Below are 14938 nucleotides of genomic sequence, written 5' to 3'. Positions count from 1 at the left end.
TTGTAGGTGTTTCAAATACCTGACAACCTACAATACACTGTCTGTAAGTAAAGAATCTGTTTTAAATTAGATACCAAGTAGACAGGATGAACTTAATACAACGAAAACATCCTGCTACCCCCCATTTTTCTTGATACGTATTTTGCTTTTTCTGAGTTCAAGCACCTACTTCCAAAATGTGCACATGCATGGAGTGTGGTTATTTTTGTCTGGAGAAAGCTGACATTAATATGACAGTCATTTTTGATGGGCCCCCGATCGCTTACACTTTTGCTCATATCCCCACCCCACTCCACACCATCACCTTCATCAGGATCTTATCAAGTTGCTCATGTCCTAACATTTGATTGTTGTGCTCTAAAAAACAATTATTATAAATCCCAAGCCAGACTTAGGGAGAAATAAAACAGCTCTCTTTTGATGTGCCCCATCTTTTTTTTTCTTAATCTCCCCCTCCTCTGTTTCATAAGAGCCAAGGGAGGTGGAGAAGGGCATTTGGGGTAGTGCGCTGGCAAAGCCTATTTAAACTCTCCGGCATTATAGAGGATTATTTTGTGCAGAGATCCTGTTTTATGTGTCTGTTTTTCTCTATCCCTCTTTCTCCCCTTGCTTGTGGCAGACATGCTCAGTAAACAGGTTGTGTCACACTTGATTGCATTTGAGAAATTAAAAAGCAGCCGCGACAATAGGCCAGTGCCGGTGGATGAGGGCCCGGGCGGGGTCGGGGTAGCGGTGGAGGGACACTGACACCATAAGACCCAACTCTTTGGGGACCCCTGCTACGCTGTGTGACAGGAGCAGCCCTCGCTGCCACAACAATACGAGGGCTCGTCCTTCAGGGAGCACTCCTACGGCGCACTTTCCAAGTCTATCTCCAGCGAGCCATCTGCTCGCCATTTCTCTTTCTTCTCATTCCTCTTCTGTGTTTGAATCGGGCTCAAACATTCAAGTGTTTACCAGTACAAACACTCTGCCAGGTTGCAGGTGTTTATGAGTGTTTTCAAGGCACATTCCCCTTGCGATTCACAACCGGCTTGTATGCATACGGAGAAACATGATGACTCGTCTGCAGATTCAGTGCAATAGTTTTAAACCTCAAAAGACCTTTACAGTTACTGTGAAAACAACTCAACGTCAGAATATATTGCTTAAAAGGTTTTCAACACTGTCATTCTCCTTATAATACTACTACTACTACTACTACTACTACTACTACTACTACTACTACTACTACTACTACTACTAATAATAATAATAATAATAATAATAATAATAATAATAATCGTCGAGTGGTTAGCACGCCGTCTTCACAGTGCAGAGGTCGCCTGTCCGCGTCCCGCTCCGGCCACACTGTGTGGAGTTTGCATATTTTCCCCGGGTCCACGTGGGTTTTCTCCGGGTACTCTGGTTTCCAAAATCATGCATGTCAGGCAGATTGAACACTCCAAATTGTCCTTGGTATGTGAGTGTGACAGTGACTGTTGTATGTCTTTGTGTGCCCTGCGATTGGCTGGCAACCAATTCAGGGTGTCCCCCGCCTCGTGCCCGAAGACAGCTGTGATAGGCTCCAGCACCCCCTGCGACCCTAATGAGGAATAAGCGGTACGGAAAATGGATGGATGGATATTACTATAAATAAAAGCCGAAAGGAAACGAAGAAGAGGTGCCGTGGGGCATTAAAGTTTCAAGGCTCAAACTCGCAGTTAGGGCTTTGCCCAATAGGAGACAGTGTTGAACAAGTATGAAAGAGAACGGCGTGGTTCATCAGAGGATGAAACTGTGGCGTCACCGGTGCACACCGCGGCTTTGATGTCTTTCAAGCCCTTGATCTCCTTGATGTGCGTCTCAGCCTGACGCATGTCACACGCTTGAAAATGGTATAAAAGTAGCCGTCGCTGAGAGAATCAGACTCATCTCGGACTCAGACCCAGACAGATACGCAGCTCGCAGAGACCTGCTCAGCATCGCACGGAGTTTCACAGCACGACTTGCTCAACTCCACGCCACGATCAAGCTCTGCGTGTCACCTGCCTGGGAGATCTGACAACGAACCTACTTACAAAAACAGAGAAACATCAAACTCTTTAAAACTAAGAAAATAGACAGTTAAAGCCATGTACTCAAGTCGAAGTGGGCCGATCATTATCACACATTTGCCTTTAAAGGCCTATAGTAGATGAGATCTTGATGGACCTTGGGATTTTGTATGCTACAATATGACAGAAAATTAGTGTGAGGTTTCAATTCAATATCCACAGTAGACATGCACCTCGGCCCAAAAACCATAATTGTAATGAGTGTTGTTCCAACATCAGGGCATTGAATTTGTGATGAGTTTTATACTGAGCATGTACTCATTCCAGCATGTTCCATCAATTGATTCACAGTATAAGTGCTCAATGTGCACTGAAAATAGTCCCCATTTTGTTGAACAGCACAATTATTCATGCTTGTGTTATGCCATGCTGGTTTAGTGATGATGGTTTAAATGGAAGCAAACCTACCCATGAAGCAGCTATAAACTGTCTTTATTTTGAAAACAAGTGCTCAATCTTGTGTGGTTCAGCTTTGAATGTGAATCGGCTTGCTTTACAGGCTGTCAACTCTTGTTGAGAATAATAGTTGATTTGCTCACTGAACAAGTTAAATTTAGTGTTGTTCATTGATGCCTCCCGTGGTGTTACGAAGAACGGTTGCCTACCTGGCAAGGTGTCGGCAGGATGTGGTTGCAATTTTTTAGTTTGTTTTTTTAATGCTCATGATAAAAATTACATTAATAACATATTTTTTAGATTGCATTTCTATAATTTCGAAGCAATGAAACATACTGTAATCCATTCATATTGGAACAAATTTAAACTTGAGGTGGCATCCTACAACAGAGTGGTCACGTGGTGTATAATTCTCCACATTTAATCCTTTAATTTCATCATGAAGGCTCATTATGTATTTGTAAGCAACTCGGCTATCCATCCATCCATCCATCCATTATCCGAACCGCATAATGCTCACTCGGGTCCCGGGAGGTGCTGGAGCCTATCCTGGCAGTCTTCGGGCACTAGGCGGGGCACACCCTGAACGGGTTGCCAGCCAATCGCTGGGCAAACAGACACATGCATGCGCTCACACTCACACCTGAGGACAATTTGGAGTGTTCAATCAGTCTGTATGTTTTTTGGAATTTGAGAGGAAATCGGAGGACCCGGAGAAAATGCACGCGGGCCCGGCGAGAACATGCAAACTCCTCACACTGAGGTGGGAGCTGAAATTGAACCCACGACCTCTGCACTATGAGGTCAAAGCGATAACCACTGGGACACCGGGGAGCCAATGATTAACTAGTATGGCTAATATAGATTCATGCCATATTTATTGCTTTCATTTTGGGGACTATCTCAAGTTTTTAATTTTTTTGTGGGGATCCAGACAGATTTTTTTTGTCCAATATGACTCTTTCAACATTTTGGTTTGCCGTCCACTGCAATAGGCCCACTTAGAAAAAAAAAGTTTACTCTGGTCTGGAGCGTCTTTTGCTCTGGTCTGAGATCTTAATACAATTTGTCAACATCTCATGAGATGACATGCATTGTCTGGCCATCCACAATCCAAAATTCCGTGCATCTTTTGCAATGTATATTCTTTCTTTAAAGTTGTACAATCGCAGGTACCTTCAACATGAGCACTTTTTGCAAATTTCCCCATTGCGGGACGAATAAAGGTATTCTGATTCTGATTCTGATTCTGATTCAATTTCTAACGCTTTTGAAACATGTCTGCTCCTTCTCTTTAGCATTATCTTCAGCCTGTGTGTTTCCATCAGAGTATGCATCAGTTCAAACGGTTCACAGAAACAAATTAGATGAGTTTGCCAATGAAATGTTAGATTCACAACTGGCTTCTTCACACGGAGTCATGAACTTGTGGTTCTACCAAAGTTCCCTCTAAGCTGCGCGCGTGCGCAATCGCGCACTGCTTGCACATACACAAGAAAATCTAATAAAATAAAACAGAAACGCATTACTTCATATCTAATTTTAGGACTGATATAATCTAGTTAATTAGACCAAGTATATATATATATATATATATATATATATATATATATATATATATATATATATATATATATATATATATATATATATATATATATATATATATATACAGTAAAGTCTCGTTACATCGATTATATCGATAGTACTGCTTATTACGATACTATTTCTATGAACGCAAGGAGAAAATTGACATGCCGCAGGATCGGATATATCGATAGTCCGGTTATATCGATACTTTTTCCGACTCCCGAGAATAGCGATATAACGAGACTTTACTGTATATATATATATATATATATATATATATATATATATATATATATATATATATATATATATATATATATATATATATATATATTGTCATGCGGCGAGACAGCAAGCAGGTGGAAAGATGATAAAAGTTCGCTCAGCCAGATGCAGGGAGGGTATTGTGAGTTTTCTTTATTTGAAGTCGCAACAGATGTCGGTTTTGGCAGACCACAGGTAACACTGCTCTCCAGGCTGTCCTTAATCCCTCTTCTTCCTCCTCGAAGTGACTGGCTCAGTCTGGTTTTAAAGGTGCTTCACCTGAGCTTCTGGCCAATCAGGTCCCAGCAGCAATTGGCCATTCCCAGGTGGTTGCAATCACCTTCTCAGAGTCAATTAGTGGGAACCCAACTCTACTGTTTTGGATGGGAGAAATGCGCACCTTTATCCCATCCAAAATCCAGAAAACACAAAATTATTTAACATTTATTTGTATACATTCATGTATATATATATATATATATATATATATATATATATATATATATATATATATATATATATATATATATATATATATATATATATATATATATATATATTTTTTTTTTTTTCATACTCTGGGTAATATTTTATACAACGCCTTGGGATCTGCCAGGACGAGCTGGAAGAAGTGACTGGGGAGAGGGGAGTCTGGGCTTCCCTACTGAAGCTGCTGCCCCCGCGACCCGACCCCGGATAAGCGGCAGAAGATGGATGGATGGATGGATATATATTGTACCTTTTTGCAATGTAACTCAATGAGTGACAGGTGTACAGCCAATAATGCCGTACAGTTCACATACGCTACGCAGCCAATCGGAGCAGAACGGCGCGAATGTGCCCTGCCCAGACGCGCCGTTCAGGTTACAGGCCACAGCGTACACATCTGATGTTGCTCACAGTGATCCTCAGTGTGCTCAGGGAGCTTGTGTGTCTGCTCAGACACATGAAAAATTAGAGGGAACATTGGGTTCTACGTACCCGTATACCTTCAAGTCAAACATTTCCACTAATTTATTTACCGCCAATCGTCAGCCATGTTTAATTTCTTTGTGTGTCTCACTCGTCTGAATCTAATCTGGGGTTATGCAGCTCGTTTGTTTGCAGTTATTTGTTGTGAACAGGAGTGAAGCCGACACAAGTTTCGCCGCGTCCCATCTGAACAATTCTTCTTTGTCGAGGGAGCAACCTGAGCAGGGCTGTCTCTAGCGTGGAGGCGTCCCTAATATATAATCTTTTGATTTACTGTCACCTCAAGGAGCACAGTCAACCGCAAGGAGAGGCCGCCGAAATTCATTAATCTAATTAGATATGTCATGGTGTCCAAATGAGACGATGTTTTGGCTTTGCTGCAGGATAAGTGCAACGTAAGACTGGTGCCGCCGACGTGTGCTTGCGTTACTGTGCTTCATTACACTCTTAATTACCTATTGTTTCTAACCAGTTGGTGGCGTTTTAATGAGAATCTACAGGCAGTTAAATGTAATCTAAATTTTCTAATCTACTGGTCCATTGCCAAAGAGTCAAAATATTATTGGTTTTGTGAGTAATCAGATTTTTAAATGGTGCCGGGATCACTCCCGGAGGGCAAAGACTGTTTTTCCACTGTATAATTGAATTCAGATTTCTTCTCCTCCTTTGTCTTCATTTTTCTTTTCTCTATAGAAGGCGGCAAGGAAGATGTTTCGTTTGTGGTTGATCACTCGGGTCAGTACAGTTTGTTCGGACCATATTTTTATTCCCCTGTCTCAATCGAGACCCCGTAAAGACGTGTTAGAGGTGTGCAGGCAATGTGTGTGTGTTGCGCGCGTGTGTGTGTGTGTGTGTGTGTTGTGTTGTGTTGTCTTGTCTTGTGTTTACCCCCTCGCCTGTCCGGTGTACTGCTGTGCTGTCACCTGCAGCCAGATAAGGCAAAGGATTTATCACCTAGCGAATTGCCTTTGAGTGCTGGATAAAATGGCTCCAAACCATCGTCAGACGAAACGGTGCGAGGTTAATGAGAGCCAAATTCGCAGAGGGCTAAATCTATTAGCGTTTCATGGATGGAATCAATCAACATGCACTGCACAGGTGGATTTGTCATTTTGAAGCATTGCCAGTTTGAATTCCTAAACACAATCTTCCACACTTTGATTTTGATTGCCCCTTCATCAAAAAGATGACAGCAATGAACTCATTTTCTTTTGATTATGTTACACACACTTATTAGCCCTAGTTTTCTTTTGCAGTCGATGGATGTCCGACAGATGATAGAAATTAAATTTGTTTATTTCTTTTTTGTTACTTTTTTAGGCTTTTTCTTTTAACTCTTTCCTCCTGGCAAACGACTACAGTCGTGTTTTTACTTCCCGAGTCACGCCTCCAGTCGGGCTGAAGCGATAACAAATAATGCCGGATTCCGACTACAGGCGTGCCGTGAATGGATGTTAACCCTTTACGGACGATTGTGCTTATAGATCGAGAAAATGAAGGGTAGCAGTTCAAGTGCAGATTGAAACCGATGCGGCACAAGTTACATGTCCCTTTAAAACAGGTTATATGCAGCTTTGCCTTTAAGAGCGTCAGTGACATCATCTCCTTCATGCACAACACAACTTGCTCTCCTCCCTCTTCAAAGCGCCTTCTGTTTTTCGTCATGGATGAAATACCACGTACGTATATGTTGTAACTACAGTAAAGTCTCGTTATATCGATATTCAAGGGAGTCCGAAAAAATATCGATATAACCGGGACTATCGATATATCCGACCCTGTTTGCATGTAATTTTCTCCGTGCGTGCATAGAAATAGTATCGATATAACCGGGACTATCGATATATCCGATATCGATATAACGAGACTTTACTGTATTTCATGAGCTATTCAGATGAGGTTTACCTTGATACTGACATGCATAAACTAACGCTAACTTGTTTATTTACCGAGAAATATTAAAAATAAGGAGTGTCCCGAATTCGGAACATTCTAACGCTAACACTATTTTCATGATGATCACATGTGAAAAAAACAAAAAAAACTGGACACTTGTAAATATGGGTTGTTGCAATATATCAAAATGCATTTCTTGATTCTGCACTATGTACAGTTTTTCTTATGGAACGGTTTTGCACATTTACATCTGCACAGTATACAGTTGACACTTTATTTTGTTATGCTTAGAATATCTTTTTTTCTATCCTTTCACCCCCACCCCTACCCCATCCCTTTTCAATTGCTGCTGTGGACTGCAAATTTGCCCATTGTGGGACGAATAAAGGTTTTCTGATCAGATCTGATATTGTTGATCCTGACTTGGTACCCGATGTGAATAATTGTAAGTGAATGGTGCGTTTTCCACTAATAGCAGTACCTCATAGCTTTGCATTCTGAATACAGTGAGACCTCAGCTTACAAACACCTCAATTTACAAACTTTTTGTCTTACAAACGTCAAATTTATTTATGTAATAAATTAAACCTTATAATAAGCACTATTTTCATGATACACACCCACCACGGCTGGCGCAGTGATTTTCGGCGGAAGCACACGACCGAACAGCACCAGAGGTTAAGTTACCAACAGTCCTTATGGAAGGTGACTCTCCATCCATAAGCCATCAACGACCATCAAAAAGGTAAATAAAACATTATTTTACAGCACAGTTTATTTCTTTAATTACATTCGTCATGTAATGCGCCTCTCTTTCCAAAGAGCAATTCCCTTTGACCTTCGGCCTCCAACGCCATTCCATCGTCATATATGGCTTATAAATGACCATCACAAATGTAAAGTGACTTTATGATACAATGCAGTGTATTTCTTTCATTACAATACAATAGCACATTTATTATACATAGAATAAGGTATGTTGTGTGTAGTTTTAAGGCTTATTTAGTTGAAAAGTATATTTTATGGAAACTCGGGAACTGATTATTCCCATTTTAATGGTTTCCTATGGGATTTTTTTTAGATACACACTTTTCGCCTTACACACTCTATCTGGGAACCAATTAAGTTCGTAAGTTGAGGTCTCACTGTATGATTATTTAAAACGGCGGTCCATATGTTTTTTTTCCTAAAATACACATGTACTGTATATTTTTCCAGATCCTGATGAGAATGAAATAGATGACCATGTTGATGAAGACATTTTGGCATCTGTCAGTCTTGACTGTTGCATTGATGAACTTCTATCACCATTCAAATACTTTCGGGCTGATCAACTACGTTGCAAACTACATTGCAAACTACAAAAAAAAATGTTTTCATGCCGCTGTTTGATTGGATCTCTTTCAATTTTGTAAGTCGCTGTGCCATTGTAGTCGCTCAGGCATTTGGATTAAAAAAAAACATCACTATGGGCCCACCACTTCATTGCTGCACTCATTTCTGCGCTACCTGCCAGTGATGGGCTCTTCGAATTGCCATCACCTTTGACCACTTCCTGACTGACTCATGTCATTTACTACCTGGCATCAGATTATTTCATCTAACTCCAAAGAAGAACATATAGATGTGGACAGTATCTTCCAAATTATCCCCTCAAAAAAACAAACAAACAAACAAACAAACAAACAATGAAATTGACATTAATTGACTTCCCAAGATTCACCACTTAATCTGTTGGCTGGTGGAACCTGTGAAACATTCTGTTTTGGATGTGAAACAAAAGAGAAGATTTTGTATCTTTTGTCAGCTTTGGCCTGGAGAGTCGGCTTGTTCTTTTCTAAATTTCTGGAACTCAGAGTTCCTTTTAATTTCTGTCTTTTTACTATCGTTTTTGATTTGGCAGAGTATACAGTACACCGCCAAAGAATTGGCATTACTTTTATCACTGTGGAAGTTGTAAAGAGAGAGACTCAGTAAGATCTCATCAGCCACTAGATAAGTAAACATCCATACACATTGCTTATCCTGTTCAGCGACGTGGGGTGCTGGATTCTATCTCAGCTGACTTCAGGCAAAAAGGAGCCTACACCATGAAGTGGTGAATTCAGTCACTGAGCACATGTACATACATTCACACCAAGATAAGAAATTAAGAAATATCTTTACAATAACAAAAAATACTTTGTGTTAAATTTAGTGATGATGACAACCTTGACATTGAGTAGGTTTGTCCATTGCAGCAGTGCCCAGTGACTAGAGACAATTAAGCACCCACAAAAGGAAACTTCAACTGATGAGCAGCATTATTCAAATACTGTCCAACATGGACAGTATTTGTACTGTGTAAGTCATCACATTCCTGTCCCAGGCAGCCACATTGGATGCACTGTATTCTTATTTAGATCAGCTTTCATTTTATCTCGATTTAAAATGGCTAGAAATAAAGCTACTTTCCACTGTATGCTGCATTCATTATCTAATTGAATATTTTTATCTTTGAAAACTAAGTTCCAGTCGATGAGTATAACTTTGCTGTCCATGTCCATCCATCTTCCATCCATGTTTTATCTTATTCTTACAAAGTTCGCGGGCATGCTGGAGCCCATCCGAGCCGCCCTGAACTGGTTGCCAGCTAATTGCATCGACGAACAACCATTTGCTCTCACACACACACTTTAGACGATTGAGAGTGATGACTATTAATGAACTATACACACATGTTTTTGGGATGTGCGTGGAAACCGGAGTACCCGTGCGGTCAATCAAACCGTGAACCTCCATACCGAGAGGCCAACATGCTAACCAGTTGTCCATCTTGCTTCCCACATTATAAAATAAATGATGAATATTCGTCATTTAAAATTATCAAATCTAAACTAAAGTGATGTTTCTGTTCATATGTGTACTTATGCTCAACTTTCTGTCTATTTACTATTTTTCATCACGGAAGGTGCAAGGTGAAATCAGGACATAGCTTTCCGCTTTAGATCTGATGACACTTGTTTGTGCAAAGTCTCTACAGTAAATGTATGCTTTATATATCAGACCGTGTGCGTTTATTCTCTTTGTTCAGATTTTCCCCAGGGTACCTTGGAAGTCACAGGGTCAGTGTCTTCTCTGTTTGCTTCTGAATTTAGGAGCTTTCTATTTAATTAGGCAGCTAATCAGCCACTAAACACACGAGAAAATGAGACAATCTGTATCTGTTTACTTCCCTATATTTGCATGTATAGCAGGTTGGTTAAAAAAAATCATTTATCTGAGAGAAAGATCAAGGTCATGGCTCCTCCACACACCCGATTCTGTGCAACCAATTAATCTGTCGGCTGGTGAAGTTCGGTTGGAGGACACGTACGGCAAAACAATAGCACATGACAGCTGCTCTCTGCTATCTCTGGCTGTGTTTTCTTGCAGCATTAATTATTTTCTGCTGATTCTGTCATTAACTGTGGAATGGTGGAGAAGTTCGCAATGGTTCATATTTGTTATCACAAGTCAGATGCCATGTGCGCGGGCCTCGATGATGAATGTAATCAGTCAACATGACTCTTTATTTGATCATTTATATTTATGGTGAAGCCTGGTTTGTCATTCATAACTAAGATGGAAATGAATTTATTTACCATAAATTTTAGAAAGCTTGTCGGTCATCCAGAGTAAAAACAAAACAAAATACAACATTACAAGCCTCAGTGAAGAAAATGTTTTGTTATTTATATTTTAGCATTTAGAGACCAGTAAGTATATTTCTCCATGTTATCCTTTCGTGTGACTACACTCAACATTTACAGTACAATGTTGTTCTATTGTCCCTAGTCCATTAACGTATTTTTTGGATTATACATCGCTCCGGATTATAGGTCGCACCAGCCAAAACATGCATAATTAAGAAGAAAAATACATATATAGGTCGCACTGCAGGAGAAGTCGCATTTTTGGGGAAATTTTATTTGTGATAGAGATTTCTGATAGAGAGGCGTTTGCGTTGCATGAAGCGGTAACACCAAGAAGGTCCTCCTGCAAAGCCGTGTATATTCATCTCCTTGGCAACGACCTGGGCGTGGAGACGCAACTGCACCGTTGACAAACCTCTCCCAGCAGCACGTTGTTCAAGCACCCATGCGTGAACTTAAAGAGTTTCATGTTTCTCTTTATTTGTAAGTAGGTTCGTTGGAAAAGGATGCGGAGCCTTGAACTGCCAGGCAGGAGACCGAGAGAAGACCGAAGAGGAGGTTTCTGGATGTGGTCAAAGAGGACATGAAGGTAGCTGGCGTGAGGGAAGAGGATGGACAAAACCGGGATAGATGGAGGACATTGATACGCTGTGGCGACCCCTGAGGGGAAAAGCCAAAAGGAAAAGAAGAAGAAGATATATGGTCTTGTTTTCTTTGTTAGATCGGACTGTTGGTCGAACTTTTTGTACTCCAGCAGAAGAACGTGATCTCATCTGCGGTCACTGCTGATGCAATAGCTGACCTGCTCGTTGAGGAGACAAATAATTCAATTCGAGTGAAGTTAGTATAAACTTTGATCAAGGTGGTTCTTCTCATTCTAAGATGACTCTCTTGAAGATGTGTGAAGAGGCATAAGTCTAGTCTTTTGTTGGTGTTTATTTGCAGACTTTGGGAGTATAAAGTAGAAGACCGCTGTGAGGCCGAATCCAAGCTGGTAAGAGAAGACTCCCAACAGTTAGCATTCACTTGTTTGTCACACATCATTTTGTTAGAAAACGCTCAACTTGAGAGTAGAGGCACTTCTCCAAGATTTGAAGCCAATTTCCATTTTCCATTTATTTATTTATACCTACATAAATTGTGTCACATTGAGTTAGAAGATGAGGCGGACAATTTTTGTCCTCTGAAAATTAGGCTTTTGTGGAGAAGGTTCTATAATTTGTGATGTCGTTCACTGCAGCAGGGAGTTTTGTTCGATATTTTTATGGTTTTGTTTAATAATACTGGCTCTGCAAACGTGCATAAATCTGATGAAAGATGTCACAGCTTCTTGTTATTGTGTTTTTGAAGTGAACACCAGCATGAAGATGAGAGACGTTGAAGCCAAAAGGCTCCTTGATTCTCCTGAGATGATCCCTTCCCAGTTTAAGTGAGTCAGCCATCATGCACATTTATTATTAGCTAAAGTATGGTATTCCTGATGTCTGCATGCAGTATCGATCAAACATATATTCCAATATATGTTTGAATTATTTATTAACTCCAGCCACACCATGATCCTTCGCAAAGCTCAGCAGTTTGCTGTGAGCTTGAAGCGGCAGATGACAACCTATGCTGATCTTCTTAATCCACGTGCGATGGTGATAAAGGTTCTTCCGAAGGTCCTGCAGATGCCATTCAGGTACCTTAGCAAAATGGCTCTCGGAGTGACACAGGCTGTGTTGGACCGTATCTCCCAGACACTTTATTCTGTCCAACTGCAATTCTCCTACTCCATAAGAGACAATTTAGTCCAGTCTATCCATAAAAAAGTGAGACAGGCTTTCAATGCATATGACCTGGTGGAGAGCATTCACAGCTTTCAACCAAGGTTCTTAAAGACCATCACAGATGTCACGGTTGAAGAACTTGGTGCAGTCTTTGTTCTTTTTGAATCCTTTCCGTCTTCACCATCTGCGGACCTGTCTTTGGAGACGGCTTCTGTGCCAGATGATGACAACCTTATTCTGGAGCCGACCCAGGAGAAGGATCCTGTTGCCACTGAAGAAACAGTCGCTTTATCATCAGATCAGTTACTTTCTTCAAGCAAAGAGAAAGAGAACATTAGTCAGGAAGTGACTACAATGTTGCTGAGCATCCTCAGTAACACCTCAAATTGGGTGAAAAACAGATTAAGATGATAGAATTTTTACATTTACATGCTATATCTATAATTGATGTCTTCTTGCCTTTGGTCCACTCCTCAAAGTGGGTTATTGCCAAGTCACACAGTAGTTGCAGCTTGCCTCATAAAATAATTAGATGCATGGTGACGTCAGCGCCACGCTTACCTGAATACAAGTTTTTTCAGCAATTGTAACGTTTAAATTGGTGGGCCTCCATTTGCTTTTGAAGCAAATTCCCAGGACAATTTCAAGCCCGCTTTTTGTTTCACTTTATCCAAAGTGGAACGATGGGGGTTGTGTGTGTGTGTGTGTGGGGGGGGGGGGGGGGGGGGGGGTGACAAAAGTGCAAATCACTTCTTAGATGACAGTACTGTACTGTGAATGGGGCATTTTATTCCAGCAGTAGTTGACTTTGGGGCCATGCAGGTTGCCAGAGAAACCATTTGCGTTATTTACATATAGAACATACATTACACCATATGCCTTTTCTAAAACATATATATTTGCAATGTCGACTGTAATATACTCACTGTGGACTGTGGGGATATTTTGATTTGTTTAAATAACTATGTATTTGCTGTTTTCTATTGCTATTTTAACAGTCCGAAGGCTTGGTGCTGATACCCGTTTCCTCTTTATTCAAATCTACTGGATGTTCAATTCATTTGCTTGAAGAAATCTTAAATAGGAAGCCAGATTCAAATAAATTCATGTTTTTTAAATACTGTATAGATTTTAATGTCCGCAAATAAATAAACGAAAAAAAAACACCAACTCCCAGAAATCATTTCTTCCACCGACCGGAAGTTGATCTAATGTTTTGTCGAACTTGCTCCTGTCATCGATAACATGGAGCTTCCTGCCGTTTTGGGTTCTACCTTAAATCGTTTCTCATTGTAAAGAATGCTAATCTAAAATTGGACGTATGATGACGTTTTACAGCATATTTTGAATAGATACCCTTGTGTAGTGCAATATAAGTATTTTTCCTAATACGATATAGTTTTTGAGTGAGCTTGCCTACCAGTATGCATTTTATTACCTATCAGGGAATTGGACACATCCTGGTATCGTTTCCCGTCGTACTGCATGGGTTGCCGTTTTAATTAGGGTGTGCGTGCAACTGCAACGTTATGGAAGGCATTATAAGGTAACATCCCGATTGCGGGTCAGGCTGTTCGTGTATTTTGAGAATATAAATAGAATTGCCCCCTTAAATCAATGTATGCGTCCGTCTACATTTAGCAATACTTTCCCCATGTGTGTTCCTTTCTGTCTGGTTGTTGACTAACTGCTCATGTTTTAGAAAGGTGAGCGAACGAGACTGTGTACGTTAGCTAGCTAACACTAAAAACATCAGCTGTTTTAGCACTACTTGTTACTTAAACGCGAACGTGATCTCAATGCTTGTAACCTGACTACCAAACACTGAAACACTTTTATAACTTCTACGTAATAAATATTTAAAAATTTCGTTTGGTACATATTGTCCATGTCGATAAAGCTGATATGGATGACAATGCTTTGTGGTAACTTTGTATGCCAAATCTAGTGCATTTGCATTGCTTGTTCGTTTGTTTGTTATCGAACAACTTTCCATGGAAATTTTGAAACAAGCAAGCAAAAAACAAAACCAAAAAATATATATCACCACCAGAATGTTATTTTAGGTTCTTTTAGTTTTGCTCCGCTTGTATGAATGAATATACAGTTTTACTCTATGGGACAACTATTGATTGAGGTGAGCGTCACCAAATGTACACTTGTGTTTTCCTCATTTAAACTGCAACTAAAAGCCATTAATTTATAAAATACTAAACACGAACCAAAAGGATCATACGTATTGATATTGTTACACTTCTTTTCCTTTTGGCTTTTCCTGTCA

The 14938-nt window shown here is 40.2% G+C and overlaps 1 protein-coding gene across 1 annotated transcript; it reads left to right on the top strand.

Moving 5' to 3' along the window:
* The first annotated feature begins 621 nt into the window (after positions 1–621).
* Positions 622–13068, top strand: LOC148896182 (uncharacterized). Its single transcript, XM_088998359.1, has 6 exons — positions 622–726; positions 796–924; positions 11610–11728; positions 11834–11881; positions 12228–12317; positions 12435–13068. The coding sequence occupies exons 1-6, from the start codon at positions 622–624 to the stop codon at positions 13066–13068; spliced, it is 1125 nt and encodes a 374-aa protein (XP_088854485.1).
* The last annotated feature ends 1870 nt before the right edge of the window (positions 13069–14938 follow it).

The sequence above is a fragment of the Hippocampus bargibanti genome, linkage group LG06, assembly GCF_051943395.1.
Source record: "Hippocampus bargibanti isolate YZ-2025 linkage group LG06, ASM5194339v1, whole genome shotgun sequence".
NCBI lineage: Eukaryota > Metazoa > Chordata > Actinopteri > Syngnathiformes > Syngnathidae > Hippocampus > Hippocampus bargibanti.
This window is presented reverse-complemented; position numbering and strand designations above follow the sequence as displayed.